The sequence below is a fragment of the Halichoeres trimaculatus genome, unplaced genomic scaffold (genome assembly GCF_033239565.1).
Source record: "Halichoeres trimaculatus isolate MK-OKI-2021-1 unplaced genomic scaffold, fHalTri1.1 fHalTri1_scaffold_7, whole genome shotgun sequence".
Taxonomy (NCBI): Eukaryota; Metazoa; Chordata; class Actinopteri; order Labriformes; family Labridae; genus Halichoeres; species Halichoeres trimaculatus.
In genome coordinates, this window is record NW_027437185.1 from 10,887,102 (window position 1) to 10,905,517 (window position 18,416).

General features: G+C 38.7%; 1 protein-coding gene across 1 annotated transcript in view; it reads left to right on the forward strand.

Moving 5' to 3' along the window:
* The first annotated feature begins 5,091 nt into the window (after window positions 1-5,091).
* The window catches only part of gabra2b (gamma-aminobutyric acid type A receptor subunit alpha2b), a 29,981-nt gene continuing 16,656 nt past the window's right edge, over window positions 5,092-18,416 (forward strand). The window contains exons 1-4 of the mRNA XM_074674021.1: window positions 5,092-5,679; window positions 6,072-6,178; window positions 10,717-10,832; window positions 13,939-14,006. Of these exons, the coding sequence (XP_074530122.1) occupies window positions 6,108-6,178; window positions 10,717-10,832; window positions 13,939-14,006 (255 nt within the window). The 5' untranslated portion in view covers window positions 5,092-5,679; window positions 6,072-6,107. The remainder of the gene's footprint in view (window positions 5,680-6,071; window positions 6,179-10,716; window positions 10,833-13,938; window positions 14,007-18,416) is intronic.

An 18,416-nucleotide genomic window follows, 5' to 3' on the forward strand; every position in this document is an offset into this window, starting at 1 on the left:
TCTCCCACATAGAAACACAATGCTACAAGTGGGATACAGTGGGTGTGTGCTGCCGCTGGCACTGAGCCAAAGAGCAGGAGCCCAGTTTGAATGTTGTGTAACTGCCTCCCATCATAATCGTCATAATTATTATTTTTATGAGCATGAGTTCTTGGTTGTCCATCTATGTGTTTTTATGTAATGCATTGAGGAAGAACTAATCTTTGCAAATGAGTTCTTGGTGGCATCTCAAAGTAGAGCACCTCTGAGGATATCACTACAGTAGATGGATAGAGCTACTAATTCATTTAATACACGTAAGTTTCAAGAAACAAGGAGAAAAAGAAGATTATCTAAAATGAAGCCCCCTTTAATTACAAGTAGCCTACAAGGTATATTCTGACTTTATGTTTTAAACTTTATATCGTGATTTAGTTCCTTGGCTTGAATAAATAAATGACTGCCTGAATGAATGAATGAATGAATGAACTGCTATGCTATACGTGCCAAGATTACTATGCAAGGAGAATGTTAATACAATTTAATGTGCATATTCTATGTCTTTATATATGCATAGATTATGTGATCCTAGTGTGATTTGAGACCTGTTGTACTTTGTGTTGTTTATAATGATCTTGCCATTTGAGTCTGCATTGTATTTTGCTCAGAAGCTACATTTTTAACGAGAGTTATTTCATCTGATATATTGTATATAATTTCTCTTTTCTCTGCTTAGTTCTCCCAGGTTTGGCCAGAAAACAAAACACCCCTTTTTTTAATTTAACATCTCGCGACTCTTGTTTTTAGAGAGAACTATACATTGTGTTTACTTACAAGTAATGAAAATTCCCGCAGGCCCTCCGTCTCTCCTGTAAACTTTGCCCAAAATTCCAAAGAAGAGAATACTAAAAAAAAAAAAAACTTATACAGAGCTAAAACTGTGACTTAAAAAACCAAGGTATGTTTTAAAAAGTATGAACTGTAATGTTTCATCCCTGGTTCAGATTAAGTTTTAAAAAATCCCTCATATGTAATGACACAGCCCTCAAAGTGATAACAGACTTTGTGTGCTGATAATATATTTTTTGCTCACCTGGAGTTTGAATTTTGAAGAATTTTATTTGCTGAGGCATAGATGCTGTTTTGCATGACATAAATAAGTCATATATGTAAATTACAGCTGTTCAGAGTTGTTTGCTCTGCAGCACTGCGTGTGGATCACTGAACCCTTTGCATCTACTTTGAGAATGAGAGATGTCAAACCTCCTCAATGTTCTTGTGAATCAGCGTCAGATTTTATGATTGTGATTTAAGCTGTTTGAGAAACATTTTTAAAGCTTTCAGAGACAGAGGATGGAGTGGATCATCTGTCACTGACTCTTATTTTGAAGTAAATCATGGCACAGGACTCCCTCTGGTGGCTCAACTGAATGTAACTTTGAAAGAACTTGAAGCTTTGTCAGGATTTTTGTTACAGACAAAGTGACCTTATTTATTTTAGTCAACATTTTTTTTGCAACAACCTTGTTATTTGTGATTATATATTCATTAGAGAACTGAAAAAAAGACAAACAAAATGCCTTTGTCAGATACCTTACACTAAAGCACATCATGTAGTTTATTACAGGCAACATGCTGGAGTAATCTGGCTCAGAACTGGTTTTTGAATTCATCATTATTTATGTTTGATATGACTTTAAGACTCAGAGATATGATTTCAATGACTTCAGGTGTATAGTGAACAAAGAGGATTCATTTCAACACACTAACCCATGTGTTAGTGTGGTATTGACTTTATCTGTGTCACCAGTTTCCTTAATTTCAAGGTAAAATAACTTGTGATAATGTTTTGTGGTTCTGAAAGGCGCTTCTGTTCTGTGGTTGGAAGAGCCAAGACTCCAGAGTAGAAGTTCTTCATATTTCTATCCATTTACACATCTGAATGGCTTCATGATACTGTTTCCCCACAGTCCTTACAGCCACAGACTGCTGCTGAACAACCAGAGTGTAAGACTGTGTGAGCAGGTCAAGGTTATAGCTCAAACTGCCACGTGGTAGAAGGACGGTGGAGCGAGACATCAAGTGGCATTAGTATGAGGAACATGCCGTCTTGTTAACTCTGGTGGTGCATGCAAATGAAAAGTGGGAGGTGAGGAGGAGAGAGGGCATCCTGAGAGCAAATTATGAATTACAACAGTGTACTCGATTCTATTCAATTCAATTCTATTCTATTCTATTCTATTCTATTCTATTCTGAAAGCGCAAGCTCAACCCTGGCACTATGTTCCCCTGTGTCCGTACACATTCTCATTTACATCCCTTGATGATTCATATGTAGAGGCAGTGACAGTGTTTTTCCAGCAGAGCACACTGTGGTCCCATCTGTATCTGACCAAAGGTTTTTGTTTTCATGCATGTCTGTGCATGCCTGAGTTATGTTAACATCACAAATGGTACTGTAGGATTTTTTGAGAGTATTTGATTGCATTTCATTTATTCAATAGCAAGTGTTTTAAAGAATTTAATACAACATCCACAGCCCTCTTAACTTTATGCAACAGCAGCATCACAGTTTTGTGTTTCTCACTTTGTAAAGTGTGAATAATCGTATCTAATGTGGACTTGAATATCTGCCTTGTTTTCTTTCCAGGAATGTAAGGTTGGTCACTTTCACACATCCTGTTCTGATGTTTTGTGCCTCATCTCATAAAAAAACAGTCCAGGATGTAGAATTTGAAGCTAATAACCTGGAATCAGTTGCCTCACTGCACAGATCTGATCAATATGCATCGTCACTCGTTGTACAGCACTGGGACACCCTCAGGAGTGGTGGCAGGGAAGTATGATGAAACATCTTGAAATAAAGAATGTGCACATGCAATGCAGTGCAAGTATCACCAAGAAACAGTAAGGTGCATGGACATGCACGCACAGTTTAATAGAGTAAATGATAATATTTTACATTTCCTCTCTGCTCTCTTTGTTTGACTCACTGTGAGACACCAAGCTCACCTGGATTGAGATTACCTGCCTCATCCATTACTTTGTTTTAGTGAAAGAGGAGCGGTGACCCAGAAATACTTAATTATTTCCCTTTCCAATAGATAAAAAAAAAACAACAACACAGTCTGAGTCAGTTTTCTATCCCACAGTTTAAAGTCTCATATCTGTTTTTCTTCTTCTAGACGCTGTTTCACTGAATCGTCAGGACCCAAGCAGTAGTTTGTATTGTTGCGTTTTTGGTTCCTCAGTTGTTATTTTTTCATCTTTTTTCCTTCTGTCTCATGTCCTGTGTATTAGTATTCCTTGTGTGTGTGTTTCCATGTTGAGTCTTTATTGTTTCCTGTTTTATTTTCTACTTCTTGCTCCCTGTGTGTCTGGTTTGGTTTGGCCTCTTGCCCTTGTGTGTTTCTCTCCTCTTTGATTGCACCTCATTAGCTTCACCCGTGTCTCTTTGTCACACCTGTTTCCTGTTACTCGTTACCCAGTGTGTGTGTTTAGAGTCTGTGTGTTTCCTGCTGTCTTTTTCAGTTCAGCGTCCACAGAGTCTCTTTACAATTTAAAAAATATATTACAAAGGCTATTGATGAAACATCTTCATCAGATTTGTTCTCTGTACTCAGTAGTTATCATAGTTTTTAATCACACTGGGAACACTCAGGTATCCTGTTGTTGAAAGAGGTTGCGTTTAGTGATCCCCGAAAAATGGCTACTCCTCAAGAAAAGGCACAATGTGCATCATGGCTTATTGAAACAAAATCAGATACATATATTCAGCAAAACTACAGAACAATGTATGGAAGAGATCCAGCTTCATGTCCATCAGTCTGTGCAGAAATTTAAGGAGACATGGTCAGTGTTGGATAAAGGGAGGCGTGGACGACCAAGAACATCTGAAGAAAACAATGATCATGAAAATAAGTCTTTCAGTATTCTCCTACAAAATTTGTTCTCTGAATAACTTAGTTTCAAAAAACATCCTTATTTTGTAACAATTTCCACATATTAATCTGTTCACTCGCTTCTGTAATTATGTGTATTTTAAAAATGCAACTCAAAATTGACAGTCAACTGCAAGACAAAATCACATCATGGGCTGGGAAAAGGGAGAGGTCATCCAGGACACACTAAATATTGTTTCTTTAGTCTGGTGTTTATGTTGCATTGTGGCTTTCTGTGTTCATGTTTTCCAGTGTTCATTTGGATTTTCCCTGCTGTCTGTTGAATCTCTGGGTTTCTTTATAAACATTTTTAACCACACTTAGGTCCTCAGTGCTAGCTGTGTTTGCTTTTGTATCAAAGTAGAAAAAACAGATTTTTTTTTTTCTTTAGCAGTTTTGTCAAAATTCATTGACAATAATTTTGTCTGAAATGTATGGTGGCCCTGAAGTGAAAAACCTTCTCTGCTATATATAAATGGTGACTGTTGAGGGTTAGGGTTGAGGGCTATGAGTGCACCAGAGTAGTCAAAGTGCACTGTGCTTCTCCATTTTTCAATATTTATAAAGGTTTATTAATATATTCAAATGTACTAACAATGGGGAAGGGGTCGTAATTTAAAAAGTTTACTTCTTTCCAAATGTAAAATAAATAAATAAATATATCAGTGAACTAACTTTTTCTAAAAAAAAAAAATAATTATTATTATTTGCAAAATTGCAAATGTTTCTAAGGACTTTCTGTAGATTATTTTATTATTTTCTTTTAAATTTTAAAACAAACATTTTCATTCATGTATTCATTCATTCATTTAATCATTAATTAATTCATACTGTTAGTGGGAACTTATCCACCGAAAATAGGAAGTGTAAGTGCAGATTTACCATATTTTGAGATGCAGCATGAGTTTGTATCACTGGTATTCCTCATGTCTGAAAATCCACATATAACTCAGCATCGCGTCCTGGTGAACAGGACAGACAGATAGATTTTTCCAATCAGCAGCCCCCTGTCAGAGAAAGTGCCTACTCTCTCTGTTTCACATCTTAATGTTTCAGTTTTCTATTTTGTCATGGTGTTTCCTGTTGTTTTTTTTGTTTGTTTGTTGGTTTTTCTCATTGTGTTGTCTTTTTTTCTTGTGTGTTTTGCGCTTTAGGGCCACTGTAGTTAGGCACTGTATGAAATCTTAAAATTTATCTTCTTTGTGAGCATCGCATCTCAGCTTTAACTGCTGGTAGCTTGAAAAGGTCTGTGAGAACAACATAAAAACATATTTTCAAACCAACACCTTGGCGATATGAAGGAGCCTCGGAGCATATCACACTATCTTTAGGACCCAGAGTGTCATTTCTTCAGCCTTTGTAGTTCTTTGTGTGGAGATGAGGGAGACTGAGACGGGTTTCATGCTTATCACGATTCACATCAAGCATTTTGTAAGCAGGGGGGTTGTCACCAGGTTTGTTTGAACGCCATATCAGCCCAATCAGCTGCCTGCTTTTTTCTTTTCTTTCTTTCATTTATTTATTTTTTTATTTTGAACATCATTTTTGTTCATTCATCTATCTCTTTATTTTTTGGGGGGGGTACACTGTATGTTTTGGGTACATTGCCGCTGCTGGCTGTGAATATGAATTATCAGCTTTGTTCTCACGGCAGACTTGGACTCATTCAGTCTCCTCAGCACAGGAAAGAGCGGTGATTTAGCGTTAACTTTTTTCACCTCCTAATATTGAAGCTGCAGCAAGTATTTTCTGCAAAAAGGTAAGTCTGTTTTAATTTTTCTGCCTCCGATACAAAGGGAACTCATATTTCACCAAATGCAGTAAATCGAGATAATGAATAACCTAGGATGAGCTGAATGCTTTCTGATTTTAGTGAAAAAAACGGATGTTTTTTGATTTCTTCGCCTTTTAGTCCAAGGTTTAGAATGAAATAAACCATATATCGATTTAATCTTATAGTATTGACAGAATTATGTTAATATGTGGGAGCGTTTACCATGAATATCAATCTCTGTCAGCTGCAGTCGCTGCTGCTGCTCCTCCGTTTTTATTTCTTCATGTCGTGTCAACTGGAAATAGCTGTTGTATTTAATGGCTGTAAAGGACCAGTGGCATTTTAATCTGGTTAAACGAAGCCTCCATTCATTACAGCGGCTGTCCTGCTGTGGTGTAGGCGTTGATGCAGTCATGTGGAGCAGGGAGAGCGCGTCTCCACTCCTCGTCTGCCTGCTGGCGCACACCGTTCTCTGGAAGACCAGGTGAGTCTTTCTCAATGGGAGACGCCTTGAGAATGAACGACATGTAGACCGAGAGAGCTTCAGAACAAAGGGTCCTGTTTATCAAAGGTTGAACATGCTGGACTGGACTCAGGAGGAGAGGCGCTTTACCGCGCTCTGCCTCACATCTGTCCATCAAAAACATGAAGCGTGTCTGAGGATTTGAGGTTGCCTAGGTGATGTCTTCTTAAAAATGTCTTCGAGTCAAATAATTATTTCTGATGAATGCAAAAAATAATATTGTTCCGCCTTTGAAAGCAAAACCAATAAAAATGCCCTGAAAATAATAGATACGCCTAAAGACAGCGTAAAAATGCAATTGGTAAATACAGTAAAGAAAACGTTCATCAGAATCAGGTTTCATAGGTTTCACACCAAGTGCTTCACCTTCCTCCCTCAGCCAGCTTCCTCTTAAATTAATAAATTCTGACTGCTCTGCTCAGCTTTTGCTCATACCAGGGCCAAGGGCCCAGTGGATACTTTTTGTAATGGCATGTCAAAAATTATCTTGCTCTCAACTGCACATTGTAAAAGAAAAGGCTAATCTTTAGACCTGATGGCGTGCCAGTGACAAACACTACTGATAAACCTCTGGCAGTCAAGTCTTTCTGCCCACCTTGGTATTTGCAGCTCAAGGGTTCTCTGAATAACAAGTGTTGGGTCTTGGACTAAAAAGCTGATGTGAAGTATTAAAAACTGCAGTTCACCAAGCGTCCACTTGGGGCTGGCTACAGAAATGCCAAAAACCACACGCACCCATTTTGAAAAGCTATTCAAATATAAACAATTTTACAGCCTGGTTAAAAGAAAGAAAATGTGCAATATATAATTTGTGTAGAGACTGAATTTATCATAACTATTTGTTTTGTTAAATGGTAAATAGACCAGTACTTATAAAGCGCTTTTCTAGTCTCCTTGACCACCCAAAGCATTTTTACACTGCTAGTCTCATTCACCTATCCCCACCTCATTCACACACTAATGGCCAAGAGTTTTAAGTAAGGAAGCATCATTTTAACCAACACATGCACCCATAAGATAGTGTCTGCAAAAATTTCTGCTACTTGTTTGTAAACACAACATTCAAACTGGGCTCCTCCTCCTTGGCTCAGTGCCAGCGGCAGTACACACCCACTGCCTCCGGCCGTAGCTACATGAACATGTTTACTAGCCCAGCAGCCACCTGCAGCACCCCGTTTCTACATGGGAGAGAGCCGTGTACCTGACTTGGCATGTAAGCACAAGCTAATCACAAGTATTTGACACTTGCATCAAATATCTTTGTCGCATTGCTCTTTTTCCCGTGCTGCTCTCCAAGTACCTGAAAGCAAGTGAAAGTCAAGCCAAGCTTCGCCCTCCGTTACAAAAAGCTTTTCTGTTTGGTGTTTCCTTTCACTTTGGTTGTGTTTCTTTCTCCGTGCCACATCCACTACAGTAGCTGCTCTGAATAGCTTCCTCAACTTCCTATCGACACGCAAAGTCACTTGCGGCATCCTCCGGTTTAAGAGTATGAGACAATGCTGAAGTACTAAAATCTGCTGTTTCTCGAGTGTCTGCTTGAGGTTGCATCCAGAAGTACTGGAAGTCACATACACACCAAGTCAAAAAAGCTGTTTTCACAGCAGAAATTAACCTATTTACAGCCTGGTTCAAAAAACATCCCCTGTCTGAGTCATTAATTTTACTATCAGCACACACTGTACGGGGGGTGAATTTTCTACTAACTCATCAGGTCGAGGATATCAACATCACAAGCTCGCCCAATCAAAGGCACAGCTCTGGGTCACGTGAACGACAAAGCTCTTGCCCCTATCAATATGGCCGCGATAGCCAGCATGCTTCATTTTCAGTTTCAGAAATAGACAAGTGATGTCGGGGAGACTACATCCACAGAAACACGGACACTGGTGGTACTGTTGTTGTACATGGTTGCAGCAGGGGTAAATGGCCCAAGATCATAGAGAAAGGGAAAGTTTGGCTTAAGATCTTCAAGGGGCTAAATGTGGGTGATGTTCCCAACTACAACAGTGGAAAACCTGAAAAATAAGATAAGCAATATGAAGGTAACAGGAACTCGATTAATAGTTCTACCAGAAGTTGTTAATTAACTCTTGTAATTTCACCACACACTCTTGGAAGGGCCCAGATGCATTGAAGCAGAGAGCCAAACAAACTGGCAAAACTGACAGCAGCAAGCTTTGCTGGTTTGAGACTTCGATTGCCTTCCTTATCTCATCAGTTAACTGAAAACTGCTGTGTCTCCTCAATCTAAATTTGCTGTTTAGCTTCACATTATCATACTTTTCCAAATGGTTTGATTGATCCCTAATATCCATTGTCTTTGTATATTTTGTCTTACACAGTAGTGCATAGGTATGATGTTCGCCGTCTTTAAAACAGCTTAACAGTCCTGCTGTTAGTGCCTGTAATGGTGGGGTATACCACCATTAAATTGGATGCTCTTGTAGGCACGTTAACCTGGTTCATGCTTACCACTGATTGAGTTTTTCTATATGATGGCTGGACACACATACAGTCTCAGATCTTTTGTAGTGTATGATACACATTTCCTGTTGTTAAGAAGGGACTCTGGAGAGTAGGTGACACTCATCAAACACTTTCTGAAAAAAAGATGTTACTTCAAACCAAAAAGTGAAAATGATTTATGTTTATGCAGATTTCCTATGCGGCTTTAGAATACAGTATGCTTATCACTACTGGTTATCATACTAACGCTGTTGGAAGGAGTGATCAGAGCTCCACATAACACCATATCTGAAGTCATGTCCCACAAATATCCAGTTCTGGTTACATTTGCATATTTTGTTACATTTTCTGCTTCAATATCATTTGGCTCACAAATATTGTGGGTCGTTATGTGACAGAGAGACGATGAATATGGATACTGTGTTTGTGTGGGCATGCAGAGGCCTGACTGTGAGGCGATAAGTGGGACTGAATACCCAGAGCCCACACAGGGGAGAAGGCCCTCTTTAAGCCAAGAATGAAGTTTGATTCTCTAAGTTACTCAGTTATTACCAAATGATAAGAGGAATAACCTAATCGAATAAAATATGTTGAAAGTGTCACTTAAAGAGGGGGAATTATGCTGTCTCATATTTTAGACATAGATATAAAGTAACAATGCTGGATGATGAATATGTCTAAAATTAGCTGAAAATAGTCTGTTCTAAAAAATAGGACGAGATCTTCATGAGATCTAAACAAGACTTGCAGAAATCATCACACAAGGATCTGCTAACTGGCCAATCAGAGAGAAGGGGGTTTGTGGAGCAGGAAGCCTTAAAGAGACAGTAGCTAAAACAAAGTGTTTCAGACAGAGGCTGAAATAAGAGTTTTCTAAAACAGCATTGTGAAAAAAAAAACATATATTTTTTGTGCTGAAAATTACGTAAAGCTGCTACAGGGGTAGCAGAGGGGAGTTAAAGCACAAAACCCACGCTCTCCATGGAAAAATTGTTGGATGAATACTATGCCCCTTCTTAAAAAATATCCAATCCACTTACAATAAAACAGATGTGTGTTCTGAAACAGTCACAGAGCTGTGCAGGCAGAATGTGCCTTTACTGGTTCACCAGCTGGCTTCCAACCTCAGCGTAAACACCGTTGATGTTCCTCATGGTACATGATTGGTATTAACAGAGTCATTAATACAAGCCTGACATGGTTTCAGTTTGAACACCAAGTAGAAAACAGCATTAAAAACCACATCACTCATCACGACTTTAAAAGAGTTAAATTAAAGGCAGAAAAATTAAAACTAAAATAGGTTAACACAAAGACTGCTGCGAGGACTAGACTGTATGTAGTCAATGCAAGCTTAGAACAAAACTTAATGAATAATAAAAGAATCTCTTTTATAGAAATTTAATGTAGAACCATCAATAAATTATGATTGAAATTATTAGACTGTGAAACAAGATGATCTCTTAAGAGTGCTAACAAATTTCATATTCATACCTAGCATCAATACATGCAAGATGTAGCCTTCACTATCTTGATTTCTTATTTAGTTAAGTGGTTTACTAAATTATTTGCAAAACAAATGTTGGAGAAACACTCATCCCAAGGGAAAAGGGCCAACAAAACCATAGAGGGCAGGACAGGGACATAAAAACTTGTAATCACTCTAAGTATTGGTGTGACCATGTGTCCTGAACTAGTATTAAACCTGAGGAGTCTTTTTCAGCAACACTTGAAATGTGATTTAGATTTTATTTTGACACAGTTGATACATGTGCAGGCCAAAATTAGCACTGATGATACCACAGATTCACAGGTCACAATGACTACATTAGGTCATCAGTGACAACACTTTCTTGATTACAATAAAAAGAAATGCATCTTCATACCCTCAAGGTTGATTTGAAGTAACCAATAATTTGTTTTCCTACATGTGGTCAGTTAAAAGTCTCTGAGCATAGGTCTAAATAAATACCAGATGAGTCCACAGTCCTGTTAACTAAAGTGGTCTTCGCCATCCTGTGTCTGCTCTTTAGATCTGTGATCGCTGATGCTACGTCTGATCCCGTTAAGACAAACATCACCCTGTTCACACGGATACTGGACAGGCTGCTGGATGGATATGACAATCGTCTAAGGCCTGGCCTCGGGGGTAAGAAAGTTATTTCTCATTGTTTGATTTACAGATATTTTTCTTTTAAAGAGATAATTCAGATTTTTAAGGCTGATTGTAAAAATGCTGTAGTTCCTAAAAGAAAACCAGGTTTGTCCCTAAAGAAACTCTGGACACCTGTATATGTCTCAAGACACATTTCAGCTTCCAGTTTTGTTTTGGAGTTTTTCAACACTTTTCCTTGAAGCCCTTTAAATTTTGGGTGTTTTTTATACAACATAGTGGCTTTATGGTCTTTAAGGTCTGTGTCCACTTACGTTGTTTTTGCTTTAGCATTGCTCTCCCCTTAATTCTAAAGCACATCTCAATTTAAGTTCACTGCTGACACACAGGACATGGAAGTTATTCTGTTTCAAGCCTCAGTTTGAAGCATAATTCTCTTTTGCAGATGTTTTATGATTGCGTGGGTTTTTGCCTCATGTATTTGCTTGGAGCATGTTTGGCGTCAGTGGTTTTGGCTTTTTGCAGCATGATTTCTCATTTGCAGTTTGTCGTCTTTGCTGCATTTGCTTTTTGCTGTTGCTTGTGTTTTTAAAGGTGCATCATTTTAGCATTAGCAGTTTGTTTTTTTTTCATAGATTGTATATAAATTATGGATGTAGTCTCAGTGAAGTCTATCAACAGCAGGGGGCATATTGCAGACTCAACCTAGCATCGTTTGAGTTAGGATGAGGCAAAGAGTCGAGCTCTTGACCTCCTCAGTGACAGCTACAGGGTGCTCACTTCACATCTGTGTGTATTAAGGATAAAAAGGCATGTGAGCAGTAATTTTGGACCTTAAATGAACCAAAGCTACCGTGTACACCTTTGCTTTGCTAAGCCATTCCACTATATTCATCTGAAAATCATAAACCTCATGATGTGGTCGTATTGTTTTCACTTCTGGCTCTGCAAAGCATGTCTATAAAAGCATTTTTTCTTTGGCGTCCTTTTTCATTCTAACCTCTCCGACAATCCTCCACACACACTACATTTCATTTCCAGTTGGCCTCTTACCCCAAAGCCGAGCTCGTCCCTCGGGAGTTTTTGCCATTTGAAATTCAAACTCCCGGGGCCATCAGCCCATAGCTGCCATATGGGGAACAGAGCTCCTTAGCCTGTCTGCTCAGCCGATACAACTGGACTTACAGTTCATGCTCTAAAGGAAGCATGCTCTTTAGATTTATGTGTTTGTATTTATTATCTTTATGTTTAAAATCTATATTCATCCATAAACAGTAGCTGGAGCACAGATTTTATTCAAAGAAAATTAACTGTCATTCAAAGAGCATTACATTTTTGGTTTCATGTGCCAATAGAAAACAGAGGAATTGATCTTTTGATATGGCTGAAACATTTGTAGTATAAAAGCAAGATTTTAAAAATGTGATTTTCTGTTATATATTTTCTAATTGAATAACATTTGGTATTTTCATTTTTCTCCATAGAAGACTTGATCCATTTGTTCTCCTCAGGTCACCAGAAGCCTTGAAACAGATTTAAGATATAAAATAGAACAACTAAAGGTGGACTAAACTGACATCCTAACTGTTTTTTCCCAACATTTTTAAATCAAGTGGTCTATTATAGGTGTAAAAACAACCCCAGGCTCTTTCATTATTCTCTTTTTCCTGATAGCCCAATATCTGCAGCTTTTGCTGTCCACTCTCCCCTGACACGAGCAGATTCTGTCTGACTAGTTAAATATGGTTCACCGGCCTCTGCCGTTTGTATCATATGATTCAGATTATACGAAAAGCGCTATGTTTGTGACTGCTGTTGCTGAATAAATGACCTCGAGGTATTGTCATATGCCTATAAATAGATACCCAAATGTCCCCAGGCATGGAAAGCATTAAGATTCAGTCACCATCCTGAGTTTATACTCACCACAAATACTGCTGGAAGGAAATAAAATGAGTTAAATGAAACTGCAGACAAGATAAAATGAATCATTCCTGATAATGGATGGGATGATTAACTAAAAGTAAAGTGCATTTCCTATATTCCTTTTGTCAGATGTGCTGTAAGCTCATTTCTGTAGCAGGTTGTCTCAGAAACATACCACCTTGTCTAAAGGGACCACCAACAAGCTGTTTTGAATGTCTAACACAGTTGCTTTAAAGCAGCTTTGAGGGATCTATTCTTACTGCTGCTCTTTAGATAGTTCCTCTCATTCTGGACCAAAAACCCCATCCTGCCCTAACCTCATGATCAACTGTGCACTGTCAACAAGAAAACATATAACGTGTGAAAGCAGTTCACTGAGCATTAAAGCTCTCTCTATATTTGGTGTGAAATGTTGTTTGCTTTGTTGTACAGAGTGTAAAACGTGAAAGGTTTCACCAAGCATGAGAGATGGAGCTTCAGTAATAAGTGAAGGAGACAGGGTGTAGAGAAGGCAAATGAGCCTGATGCACTGATGCAGAAGTGCATCCTTTGAATAGGAAGCATGGGAGGCTTTCCCCTTTTATCTGTCACACCAGTATGAACATTTATAATACATTTTAAACCCTTAATGTCACATTGTATTAGCTTATTTCCCCCTGATGCTCAGTTTTAATTTTGCAAGAGTCATGAATTTGCCTTAAATGGTTCAGGGTTTGTGGGGCAGAAAGAACTACAGCCCCCATTACTATTAAAGGGTTTGGGATACCGCTTTGACACACTCTTCCCCCATCCAAGCTCCAGTGCCAGTTTGGGAAGTAAAACAAACTTACCTTCCTTTTTGACAGGGAAGGGTTCGTTTATTCATTTATTCACAACACAAGACCAACAGTAATTAAAGCTAAATGTCCACTCAAAACCAATTCTTCTCTGTAAAATGATCCAGTTTTAAAAAAACAGGCCTTCAACACTCCTTGTTTGAATCAAAGTTTGGATTGTTTAACAATTTTGCTGCTACATCCCTGTTAAGACATCTGTTTTCACGTTCATCTCTCCATGGTTCATGCCTCACACACCCTAAAGTGTTTATTTAACAAGAACGTAAATCCTGCTTGAAATATATAAAAACCCACTTTAACAACTTCTGTCTTTTTCTGCTGCTCTTTGAGATATTATTGAACTTTTCTGTGTTTTGATTTGATCTCTTCTCTTTGTTTAGACAGGATTACTGAGGTGAAGACAAACATCTATGTCACCAGCTTCGGACCAGTTTCAGACACTGATATGGTGAGACCAGAAATCCATCATTTATTTGCCCCCTGTGATTTTCTATCTTTGTCTTTCTTTATGTAAAATTCAATCACAAAAAATAACTTCAGAGGGGTTTTCACTCGTGTCTATATTTTTTATTCATTTTGTCCTTTTTTCATCATCTCCTACTCTTCCCTTTAAACATATACACATAGCTCAACTCTTACTGCTTATATCATTTTTGTGATCTTCACAGCAAAAACTCAGTGTTTTCTCTTATTTCTAACTAAAAGAGCCTAAAAAAACAACTGAACCCTCTATGACAGGTCTAGCCGACATTGTCTTTTTGCCTCTCAGTGTGTGGCTCCTCAATCCAACCTAAGAATTAATTTAAAAAAAAAGTTCATTGTTATGAGTAGTGGTGTGCATATCAATCTAAAATATTGATATACCTATTGATACCAATGTTGGAATCAATATTGATCAGTACTAGCATGACGTGATAGATACTTAAGTTTCACTTTCTCTTCCTTACATGTGCTCCTCACTTTGCTCATGCACCCTCCACCCCTACTCCTCCTCTTCTGCCCTTCTGTGAGTGCTGAGGCTCAGCCACATCACTCAGCTGCTCGGTTTCATGAAGGCAGAGAGGAGCCTTGTTTTTGATATTTTACTGCTCAATACCAAAATATTGTTAACTGCGATGTTATCAGAAAATAAATAAGGTACTCTGGCAACACTACATATTTTTTTCAAACATGTAAAAACCCATCAAAAAGATAAGTCCTGTAACGCGTCCAGTATGACAGTGTGTATCTGTTCATGGATATACAAGGTAAAAATCTGGCCTTGAGAACTGGAAATTTAGTGAAATAGAAATAGTGGGTGAGGTATTTCACCAAGAGGCGGGGATCCCCGTTTGGAGACAAAGCTCCATAAGACGTATCCTCAGTAAACTGAATTCTGTTTTTAAAGCTGGTTTAACTTGAAAATCTTTTTAAAATAAAACACGTGCATTTAGGAGTCTTTTCTCTTTTTTTGTTTCATTTGTCTGTTTTGTTTTGATTTGTTTTTTTTTTGTATTGATTTTTTAAGCCTTTGTTTTTTTGTGTTGCTTTGGCCCTTGCTTTGCCACCCTATACCCCACACACCAAAAATTAGTTGTTGTTTTTTTTTTTTGTGAGGGAACAAGATGCTACTAGAGTACTAAAATGTAACAGTATTTTGGACTGTATGAAAACAAAACAAGCCAACCACCAAAAATCACCTTATTTTTGAAAACTAAACTCTTTTTTTTTTTTTTTTTTTGCTTTGTGCTTCCTGCACAAAAGTGTATTTATTTATCTTGTTTGGTTAGACTATTAAGCTGCTGATTTACTGATGGATAATGTCACTTCTGTGGTGTGTGCTTGACTGATCTTTCTAGCAGACTTAGAGGATGTGATGGTCGTGTAACTCTGATTTGAAATTGAATTTTAAAACTGAGTCTGAATTTCATGAACTGAAATTTATATTTTTGAATTGAATGAATGAAGAGATTTTTATTTTCAAGTAGGTTAAATACAATTTCAAAACAAATAAATTCAGTTTTTACACACTGAATGTGATTTCAGATCAAGTTTAATAAATACTAATTTATAATAAATCAAATTCCATATCTAGTGATATCAATCCCAGCCTATAATGATCTGTCTTTAGGCCCTTGCTCACCAACGGCAGCGCAAATAAATGGTACGACATTGTCATCTATTGAAATGAGGCATCATATCTAATCTGCGCAGCTATTGTCCTCCAAATAATGTCTTTATAACTGTTGTCTTTGTAGTTTTTATGTCCCTTTTTCGTAAAGAACCAGGTGCTCGGACTCAAACACAATCAATGTTAAATGTTTTGGTACGTGAAATGTCAACAACAAGTGTTTTGATTGGTCAGACATGTACTTGCTGCAAGCGAAACTTTGGAAAAATGGACCTTGGTCTGAAAAAATAAAAGCTGCAATGTCCAAAAACCGTTGCTGGTGCGAAAGCTTGCATTAAAAAACAATAAGTTTTAAAAATTAATAAATAACATGAAATATTTGCATGAAAAATACTTGTCTGTTGTGCAAAAGGCTTTTGTATTTCATTTTGATCATAGATTGAATTTGAATGTAAACAAGCAAGAGAAAGATTCCTCAGTCCTTTATGACATCATAGGGTTCTCACAGTTATGACATCACAAGGTCTTCATGGTTTTATATATATGAGCAGCTGTGCAGGCAGTCTCATCATTCTGAACCTTTTATCTGAGACGAGCGCCACTCTTGGACTTTACTCTGCGACTATCACAAAGTCAAAGGAAAGATGCAGCGATCGACTAACAGAGTGAGGATCAATAGGAACGCCTATCAACAGGCCATGGAGGTGGAGAGACTCCACAGACAAGTGGGTGAGCTCACTGAAAAGCTAGAGTCAGAGAGGTCCCACCGCTGTCAGGTGGAAAACCAACAACTCCTACTCAGCCAGGAGCTGCAGGAGACCAGGGAAAAACTGGTCAGACAAAAAGCCCTGAAGGAGATGTTTATCAACAGGGGGAAGGAGACCAAGAGAGAGCTGGAGATGCTCCAAAAGTACAGCTCTCAGGAGACGCTCTCCAGACACAGGATCGCCCTGAAAGTCAGAGACACCACCCGGCAGAAGAAAAAGAAACAGCTTCATGCCGATTATGAGGAGCTGCAGGTGGCTCACTTGGTGGACACTGAAAAGTTCACCACAGAGCTTAAAGAGGGGGCCAACAAAATCACTGCCCTCCAGGAAGAGCTTCAGAGGATGACAGCGTTATACCAGCAACTCAACCTCAGGTATGACACCGACATCCAAGGTGCCACACTGCAGGTGGAGACCCTCCAACGAGAGCTCCAGCAGCAGAGTCAGGCTCAAGCTGAAAGAGCCTCACAGGACCAGCAGGTCATCCTGGCCCTGAGAGCTGAACAGGATCTCCTTCGCCAAAAGATGAGCCAGGAGGTCTCTGCCCTACAGCTGAGAGCTTTTGAGAAAGAAATGCTGTACCATAAGGAGCTGGAGGAGCTGAAAAATCAGCTTAGTGCTCAAGAAGCCAGCAAAGAGCACAGCCAGGACAACAAAACCGTCCAAGAGAAGTTTATGGCTGAGCTTCAGGAGGAAAAGATCAGGAGCAGACTTCTACAAGAAGAAGTGGAACAGCTGAAAGTCATCAACCAGGAGCTCCACCAGAGACATGACAACCATCTTCAGACTGTGAAACATCAAGCTGAGAGTCAGCAGCAGGAGCTCCAGACTGAGATCAAGTCTCTGAACGACAAGATCACTGACCACCTGATAGAAATCTGGGGTCTGAAGACGGAGGTCAGTCAAGTCAAAGAAAAGATGGCAGAGGAGGTCAACGCTCTGACTCAGACCAGCATGGAGAAGGAGAGCGCCCACTGCAGGGAGCTGGAGGAGCTGAGGAGTCAGTATGCTTCACTGCTCTCCCAAAACACCAAGCTCTCCAACCAGCCGCAAGCAGGGAGGGAGGAGAAGTCAGAGGAGGAGCAAGTCATGGAGACCAGCACCACTGAAATGGAGGCCACTGCAGGATCTTCAGTGCTTGAGGCGACTCCTGGACCTGAGGAACCAGCTGAGACTGCAGGAGCTGCTGGCCCGCTAGAGACACCAACACCATCATCTTCAGTCTGGAAACAAACTCGACACTTTCTGGGCTTAAGGAAACCTCAGCGGTGGAAGAAAAAGTAACATCTGTCCTCCCTCCTCTCTCCCCCTGAACTCCCCCAAAGCCCAAACCAAGGACCAAAGCAAAAGCAAAAATTAAAAAAAATTAAAAAACAATTAAAACAAACAAACAAAAAATAGAATCTCAAAATGTTAATTTTTTATGGTGCTGTATGTTGTGTAAAATATTGAACAAAAAAGGAAATTGTTAAATATGTCTGAGTAAGTTCATTAAGGTCATCAAAAACAGGAAAAGCAACCTAATCTCATTCAGTGTTAGACCAAAGTTGAAAAAAAAAAAAAATTGTGAAGGGAATTTTACAAAATACGACTGTAACATAATTAAGGTGCTGCAGATGTTTGTTGATAAAATAGATTAGATGAAAAAGATAAAAAGAGAGTTTAAGATCGTTGAACTTAGGCCTTTTACTCATCCACAGTTAAAAATGAGATTGTTGTTCCAAAAAGTAGTTATTTCCAGGGTTGGTGGATGCTGTTTCTCAGTATCTGTGGTGGTGTCAGATTTTCCCAGGAGAAGAGAAATCCAAAGTTGAGCAGACTCTGGACTTTTTCTTGAAGAAAAGATTTCTTGGATTTTGTTTCCATGAGCATGCAAACCCTTTTACTTCGATGAGGAGCGGTTCTCGGTGCTCCGATTATACTTTTTTAGATTTTATTTCACACAAGAGATAAAATATTAAATTGTGTAAGCATCTTGTTG